General features: G+C 46.2%; 1 protein-coding gene across 1 annotated transcript in view; it reads right to left on the bottom strand.

Annotated features, from left to right (window-relative positions):
• Positions 1 to 333, bottom strand: part of LOC119586843 — a gene marked incomplete at its 3' end in the record, with an annotated part of 157,934 nt that overhangs the window by 28,756 nt on the left and 128,845 nt on the right. Inside the window, 1 exon segment of the mRNA XM_037935571.1 lies at positions 8 to 162. Within this exon segment, the coding sequence (XP_037791499.1) occupies positions 8 to 162 (155 nt within the window).

The raw sequence follows: 333 nt of genomic DNA, 5'->3' as shown, positions 1-333 counted from the left end.
CACTCACCTGATGCAAAGTCGACAGCTGAGGAAAACGACAAGGAAGGTAGGCGACGTCACCTACGTTGAAGGTGACGTCAGTGAACGTGTTGTTCTCAAGGTTCAGATCAGGAAGAACGTGCCTGATGTCCCACACGGGGTCCTGTTCTCTCACTTCGCCTCCTGGTGAAGAGAGAAAGAGGGGAGGTGCTTTAATAAAGAGGGGATCGTTGTTCTGATAAAGAGGGGAGGTGTTTTAATAAAGAGGGGATTATTGTTCTGATAAAGAGGGGAGGTGTTTTAATAAAGAGGGGATTGTTGTTTTAATGGATGGGGGGACGTTGTTTTTAATAA

Source organism: Penaeus monodon, chromosome 22 (genome assembly GCF_015228065.2).
Source record: "Penaeus monodon isolate SGIC_2016 chromosome 22, NSTDA_Pmon_1, whole genome shotgun sequence".
Classification (NCBI taxonomy): Eukaryota; Metazoa; Arthropoda; class Malacostraca; order Decapoda; family Penaeidae; genus Penaeus; species Penaeus monodon.
Note: the sequence above shows the minus strand (reverse complement) of the source record. Positions and strands in the feature narration are given on the sequence as shown.